Consider the following 8,305-nt stretch of genomic DNA (forward strand, 5'->3'; position numbering starts at 1 on the left):
CCGTCGAGTCCGACGTCCCCTGGAAAGGATCGAGCTTGGGCCGCTTCGGCGGAGGACCGTCCACCAGGTGGTCGGCCATGGCTCCTCCGCGCGGCTGTTATCTTTCTTCCGTAATAACCTAACCTCTCGCTCTTCTTTCCCACTTGCGCCCGTCTCTCGCTGATCCCTCTCGACCACCAGCGCGCGCGCGCGCGCGCGCACACACAGGTAGCACGACCGCGTCCGGTCGTCGTACACGCGTCTCGCAAATGAAACAGCACCGTGGGTAGCTGAGTGAAGCCCTTGATTGATCCTTAATCTCTTCAACTAGAAGACCACCGTCGCCGTGGTCCTGGTTGGCGCTGGTGCCGTTGCTACATTCGCCGTTTCTGTTGTTACCAAATCTATCAGTGATGCGATCGCCGATGACAATGACGATGATGATGATGATGATGATACTGATGACAATGATGATGATGAAGATGAAGATGATGATACAGCTACCACTTGTTCCCTGTCAGTGGCGGGGTAACCACGTAACAATTTCACCGTGCCGCAATTGTATTCGCGCGCATAACAACAACAATGAGAACCGCGGCGCGTGGAGCGTCCCCGTGTAGCATCCTGTAGTGCACGGTCAACCATTGGGCATCGTAGGGCTCGGGGTACGTCGAACCCCCGGCGTCAGAGCCCGCGAGCGCACAGGCAGACGAATACAAAAGTAATAATGCACACACACCGTAGAAACGCACCAATAGAAACACTAGGCACCAAAAGCACAAGCGGAGAATAACTACGGCGACGATGGTGACGATGGCGACGACGAATAATGTCTGATGCTGCTCTCTGTCTGTCTATCTGTCTCTCTCTCTCTCTCTCTCTCTCTCTCTCTCTCTCTCTCTCTCTCTCTTTCTCTCCTTCACTCCGGCGAACGACGACGAGACGGCTGCCGCGCCGCGTCGCCGGCGATAGGACGGGACGGCAGATCAGCAGCCGCGTCGAGAAGCGAGAAGAACACGACGATGGCAGCGGCGGTGACGAGACGACGACGACGACGACGACGACGATGATGTCGACGGTGGCGGCGACGACGGCGAATCGCGACTCCGTCACTCCGAAGAACGCCGAGAGACGGATGATGAGCGCGCGACGCGCGGACTCGTCTCGACTAGATCGCGGCGGCTCGTCTCGTCACGATTCGATTCACCTCGACTCGCTGCTAAGTTCTCGCGACTCCGACGCACCGCCGAATAATCTCTCGCGACTCTCCCGCTCTACTCGCGCTCTCACTCTCGCGCTCGCTCTCAACTCTTAACTCACTATGTGCGTGTGCGTGTATATGGTGTGTTGTGTGTGTGTGTGTGTGTATGTGTGCGTGTGTACGTGCGTGTGTGTATGTGTGCGCGCCTGTCTGTCTGTCTGTCTCTCTCTTTCAGTCTTTCTCTCTCTTTCGCGCTCTCCTTAACTCTCTCGATCACCCTTCGGCACTTGTCTATCTTCTCTCGTAAAATATAACAATCGTATATCCAACGCGATCGTACGTGCTGACCGTACGACGACTTGCCAAACGACTGGCTGCGCGCACGGCGCTAGCTCACGGCGACGATGTCGCTCCCGAGGCCCTCTGGTACCATCTTCCTCTCCTCTTCTCTCTCTCTTGGCCTCGGACACACTGCGACACACGGGGCGCGCGAACGATCAGCGGGAAATGAGCGTTTATCCCCATGCACTCGCGCGCGATATCGCGGACGCGAGCAAGCGGACGCGATCGCGGGTATCGGCACGTACGCGGCCGCCGCGCTCGCCACAGAAATTCGCTCGGAAAAACCGATCGCGAGATCCTCCGTTACCGCACGAGCATCGGCTAACGTTAGCTAACGTAAAATGGCGGCTGCTGTTGACGAGTTTTTCTACGCTTGTCAGAATATGCCCGTCTTCTGACTCGGCGACAATGGCCGTGACTCTAGACTGCCCTGCCGATTGGCTCAGCCGATCACGTGACCCGATGGGGCGTGCGCGATTGGATGTTACGAGTTGCGGGGGACAGGAACGCCGCGGCTACGTCCACGCCGCCTGTCGACCGAGCGACCGAGCCTCCGCTCAGGACCGCTCGTTTCCGTGGCGTTGTGCGCAATCATTGAATCATGGCCGCAATCATGTACTGACCCGATGGCGATGCGAGCTGTGAGTCGCGAGCGGAGCTGACAGGAGCTGTGGCAAGCTGTGGATCGTAGATGTTTTTTCGACCATTCTTGACCAGGACACTTCTTGGGAATTAGGATCTCTCTTCTTTTCCATACTCTCCTCGCAAAGAGGAAGAACAGTGCCAGCGCGCGATCACGACTTTCCGTGTTTTCTTTTGATACACCGATGGACGTCTTTCGACGATCCCGTCGTGAATTATATTGATCTGTCACGTCGAACGAAACGTATCTGATATCTTTGGATCGAAAGAGTAATACTCAGTGACATTTTGTCGATCGCAAAATTATTGAAATGATTTTTTTTCTGAAATGATTTGTGTCCGTTTCTGTTAATATGGATTGAATATTAATCTTCATCTAACTCTTTGTTTTTTTCCTAGTTCTGAAAAGTAGAAAAAGATACTAAGTGATGAAGAGAGATTAAAATTAATGTTTGTTAATGGAAATAGACATTTAAATAATTTTTCTCGAATAATTTGTGTCTGTTTTTATCAATGTAAGTTAAATTTTAATTTCTGTTTAATTTATTCTTCATCTTATTCTAGTTTTAAGAAAAAAAGGTGTTAAATTAAATCGAGTTAAATTGATTACATTAATAGAAATAAACGTTAAATAATTTTTTCGGAACGACATCTGTCTCTATCAATGTAGATTGAATTGTAATTTCTATTCTACTTTTTATTTATTTCTAATTTTGAGAAATGGAAAGAGATATGAAATTAAATTGAGATTATATAATTAATCTATGTTAATAGAAATGGCTATTAAATATATTTTTTTAGATGTATCCATTTTTATCAATATAAATTGAATTTTAATCTTTCTAATTTAATCTTCATCATTCTAGTTCTAAAAATTAGCAAAAATAGTTGAACTTAAAATTAATCTCCGTTAATAGAAATGAACATTAAATAACCGAAATAAACGAAATAATTATTTCGTTTTAAATATTTGAATCTTTGATAGATTGATTCCTTGGCATTAAATAATCTTTTTGAAACAATTTATATTATATTTTTACCAATATTGATTCTTGTTTTTCATCTGTTATTCTAGTCCTGTCTGTTTTTACTAATATAGAATTAACTTATTTTTGTTATCTTTTTTCAGTCCTATAAGAATTGAAGAAAAATAAAGAATAAATTAAATCCAGAGATTGAAGTTAATCTATACTAAAAATGGGTCCAAAAATTAAAAAAGAAGAGTGAGTTGAACTGAGATTAAAGTTAATCTATATTGATAGAATATAAGTTAAACATACACAATTTCTTTCTCTAAGTTTTTCTTATTTTTATTTTTCCAGAGATTTCGTGAAAATTATATGCGTTTTACAAAAACAGTTAAATGCAAAAATTACAAGTTATTTGTTATCATTTTGACAAAAATAATAGCAACTAACGTTATTTAGCTATCTGTAAATGAATAATACTAATAATAGTGTATTTGAGATTTTCTTTATGATTAAGATAAAAGCAACTTTGCAATTATTGTAAAATTCTTTAATATGGTTCGACTTGCTTTTAGTTTCTCATTGGATCTAAATGTATAAATCAATCCATACTCTTCAAAGAATCTTACAGTAATTGCAAAACTGTTTTTTCTACTGAACGCAGCCAATAATGTCCATTTCTATCAATATAGATTATCTCCCTTATCTTCTTCCACTTCTAAGAATTAGAAAAAGATAGAAAGTGAATTAAACAGAGAGTAAAGTTAATTTACATTGGATAGAAATAAACAAATTGCGTCACAAACTAAAATGTATGTTGTGTTATTTACTTGTAATTATTATTATTATTAAAAAACACTTATACTTCCCTACTCTATGTTATTCTAGAAAGGAAAATAATGATGAAATAATTCATTTTTTGTATACGAATATACTTTATTAATCTGTTCTTATAAATCTATTCCTGAAATAACGTTATGATACCGGATTGTAATATTTCATTATCAATCTTATCGAATTATCATATTCATCTTTATTGCATTATAACGCAGTTATGCAATACAATGAGATAATTGCGCGACCAAGGTTATGCATGCAGAAAGAAAATCTCCGCCGATGCAGATACTCGCACATCCGAGGTTACTAAAGTAAACCATGTTATCTGTTGCCGGAGTCGCTAAGAATTCGTTGCAGGTGGTTCCGCGAAAGAACCGTTTGATTAGTGATCTCTGATAGTTTTTGGCATAATTAACTTTTCAATGAAAAATTCCCGTATATAAATTCAGTTTAATGACGAAAAATAGTGATTAATTACATACTTTAAATATTAAAGCATTGAATAAGTGTTTTTAATACTCAAAATTATTAATTATTACCTTCCATTATTAAATTTCTAAAGTTAAATTTCAATTTTTGTAGTTTTTCTTGGAGTTTTGCAATTACATCAAGAATTTTCGAAAACGCTATTTCCTTTCGTTCATCGTTATATTAAAAATCGATAATGTAGAAATTAAAACGCATTCCGAATTAAAACATAAATGCGTAAATTGATTGAGATATATAAGTTGAATTAAAATATAACAAAAAACAAATACAAATATTAAACGTGATATATCAAAATATAAGAAGAAACAAGGATTCACGCAGAACACCAAGTGACAATAGTATGATGTTGAAATGAAAATGAAGAATTTTTAATAATTTTGTGTTTGTCACAGTTTGTAAAGTTTGCGAAGTATAACAGACCGTAATGAATAATAGAGTAATAGAGTAATGAGTTTTCCCTATTTTGTTTTTATTGAGTTTATTTATTTCATTAGGTTAATAAAATTCTCTCTCTTGATTCGTTTATTTATTTAAGAATTTTTATTTTGACACGAAGGTTTATAATTATAATAGTTTAGGTTTAGATTAATTTAGTCTTTATCGATGCAAGAAATGTATACATTAAGAAAATGTCAAAATAATCATGAAAGTCAAAATGATGCTTTTTGATGAGGTTAGATTTTTGTTACAGTGTCAAAATGTAGATTTTTAGTTATAAAATTTAATTGACGTTAAGAATCAAAATAAAGTCACCTTGATTTTTTGTTAACTTTTGTATGTTTCTCGGGTAAAGTTAGGAAAGAGGAATTTCTCTAACAATACAACAAATTCAACAATATTAAATATTAAAAATTATATATAAAAAAATAAACCGAAAGCAACATAGTTTTAGCCACGAGACAAGAATTAAATAAAATAATAATAATAACAATTATTTTGCAGTTATTTTGATGTCATATATCTGTGAGATCATTATGATTTTTTATTCTACTCAAGGAAGGAAGAAATCCCAACGTCAAGTTTTGTGTTTTATCCGCTAGTTTGTCAATCGCGTCGATTTTTCCGCGAATATAATTCGCACATTACGGCGTGTCGATTTCTTCAGAAAAACACGAACGGCACGCGCCATTATCATCACTTTCGCTACTGCGATATACGTCGTCCCTTAGAATTGTTTACTCACACGTACTCTCCTTTTCTTCCTTCGAAATTTATAAGTAACACACAAGTCAACAAAAAATCAAAGTAGCTTAATTTTGATTTAATGTTAATGAACAGTCATATTTTGTAACGAAAAATCATCATTCTTTCCAAATAAAGGCTGCATTCCTTTGTACATTTTATTCTTGTTTGACACTCTATAAATAACAAGGATAAAATGATATGCGCGTTATGTGTGCAATGAAACGCAACATTTTGCCGAAATCATTTTAATTTTTTCTTGATTTGTGTTCCTTGAAAAAATTTAATGCAGAGAGTCATAAGGATATCATCATGATCTTGTTTGGTACTTATAAATTCATTTTTAAGGTACTAAATGTCATAATGACGTTTCCATGATATTATTATGACTTGTTATTATTTTTCTATGTTCTACAGTTAGTGTTGCCAATTTAGTAGAATTTCTACCAGATTTGGAGGTTTTTTCCTTACCAGGAGAAATTTTTTGGAAGTACAAAAAGTTTAGGAGAATTTCCTGATAACTTTTGAAGAGAAAAATACGAAAAACCGAAATTACAATTAAAATATTGAGAAAATCACAATATAAAGGATAACTCGAATAGACTTGACAATAGTGGCTTCTATTTGCGATAGAGTTCTCGCGTTTGTCTCGAAATGTCGGGAAAAATTCGAGAAAAATCGACAATCGCAAGATGGCCAAAGTTGATCTATCTGTTTCTCCATTTCTCTTCGCCGAGCCGAGAGGAACAGTCATATATAGGGGGAGAGGGCACGTTGCGCGGAACGCTCGTCCCGTCCCGTAGAGTTCGCGGCTGGCCGCACGCGGGACGGAGGTGCGAACGGCACGCGACCCGACGCACGTATCGCGCGTGAACCTGTCGGCATCTCCCTCTCGCACACATCGGCCAACGGCTGTCTCCGTCGTCGCGGTGGCGGTGGCGGTGGCGGTGACGGCGACGAGGAGAGCGGAAAAGAAACGGGTGAACGCTCCGACGGACGCGACGGGTGGAGGGGTCTTTCGAAATGGGACGGGAATCGGATGACGGCGTGGCAGCAGCCGCCTAGCCACCCGCCTCGGTGACAGCGGCTCTTTGTATACCAATACTTCGCAGAGGATCGCCGCCGCCACGCGTCCGGCGTCGCTCGTATAATATAATCTATAATATATACGCGTATACGCGGTCCCCGTCATTTCGCGATTTCCGAGACGACTAGCGCGGCTACGCTCTCTTTCTCTTGTTTTCTCCTTGGGTGTGTTCCATTTGGCGCTCACAATACTTATTGAGTATCATTAATCCTTGTTTAATATTTGATAAACAACAAGGATGAAATAATTCCAAAAGCGCTGTGAGCAGCGAATCTTTCTTTTTTCAACGAAGTGAGAGAGAAAAAAAAAGTCTGCGCGCCCCTTGGTAATGACGATCCCGTTCCGTGCGTTGTCGTCGAGAGAAAACGCAAAATTTGAAGATGTTGAAGCTACAAATTTGATTTCTGTTACGTAACAATCGAGAGGATAAATTGAGATAAATCGATGCTTGATACGCGACGATATTTGATAACGTGAAGGGATGAAGAGAATAAAATGCGTAAATGTATATAACAAATGTATATACGACGTCGGAATTAATTGGAGAAGGCAAAGGGAGAACCGCGAAGTGATTGCGCGAACCATTTATTCGATGGCGGTTACGTAACTCTCGTCTTTGCTTCGAAACACTTCGGGCGGAGGTGGGCCGCGGCCGAAGCGTTCTCGTGCGCTCGCGGCCTCTTCACGCCGCACGGCCACCAACGGCCACGGCACGGCACGGCACGGCACGGCGAATTCCGGAAAAGCGTAATCGATCGTTGCCGCGCGAGCGCGAACGCGAGCGCGCGCGCTCCGGCTCCGGCCTCCGCTCGCATCGCGGCACCACGATTTATGTCTGGTCTCTCGCGTGCCCACGACCGTACGCGCGGTGCATCGACCCATCTCTCCGCTCCTTCGCTTCGCGTGTGTCGTGATGCTTACGCGTCTTGCGTACGCGCGGACACGTCCGTCTCCCATAATCCAAGGAATATCTTTCAAGGAAGACAAGACAGAGTAATATCATATTGATTGAATTGTGGCAATAAAATTATATAAATTCGATCAATAATCGATCAATATAACGTCTGATTATATGACATTATTTTGATCTTTATGTTCTCGTTGGGTTAACATGCCAAGTTAAGAGAAAGTCAAAATGACTTTATTTTGATGCGATGAAAGTTAAAAATGATGATTTTTGATCACAAAGTTTGATTGTTTATAAATGTAATTTTATGTGAATTTAAGAAACAGTCATTTTGAGTTTTTGTTTGGGAAGTAGAACACGGAACACGCATTATTCTAAATAAATACTGTGACTGTATGTCCTTTATTGAAAAGAATAATCTTTTATTTTAAGCTGTCTTTTAGGTTTATTCATTTTTTCAATACTCATTTTTTATTTTTTATTTAAATAATTACGAGAAATTCCTTTCAATGTCTAATGTACTAATGAGCGAATTTGTATGGATTACCGATAAATTTAATTTTATGTAAGGACAATATTAATTAAAACAGAACAACAAAGTCATCATAATATCAAAATGAAGTCAAAATGAATTATGGTTGACTAAAAAATAACTTTTAATAATCAAATTT

The 8,305-nt window shown here is 39.8% G+C and overlaps 1 protein-coding gene across 1 annotated transcript in view; it reads right to left on the reverse strand.

The window, feature by feature from the left end:
* The window catches only part of LOC108684523 (CREB-binding protein), a 20,801-nt gene extending 20,248 nt beyond the window's left edge, over positions 1–553 (reverse strand). Inside the window, exon 1 of the mRNA XM_018188884.1 lies at positions 3–553. Coding sequence (XP_018044373.1) covers positions 3–79 — 77 coding nt within the window. The 5' untranslated portion in view covers positions 80–553. The remainder of the gene's footprint in view (positions 1–2) is intronic.
* Between the last annotated feature and the right edge of the window lie 7,752 nt (positions 554–8,305).

Source organism: Atta colombica, unplaced genomic scaffold (assembly GCF_001594045.1).
Source record: "Atta colombica isolate Treedump-2 unplaced genomic scaffold, Acol1.0 scaffold135, whole genome shotgun sequence".
Taxonomy (NCBI): domain Eukaryota; kingdom Metazoa; phylum Arthropoda; class Insecta; order Hymenoptera; family Formicidae; genus Atta; species Atta colombica.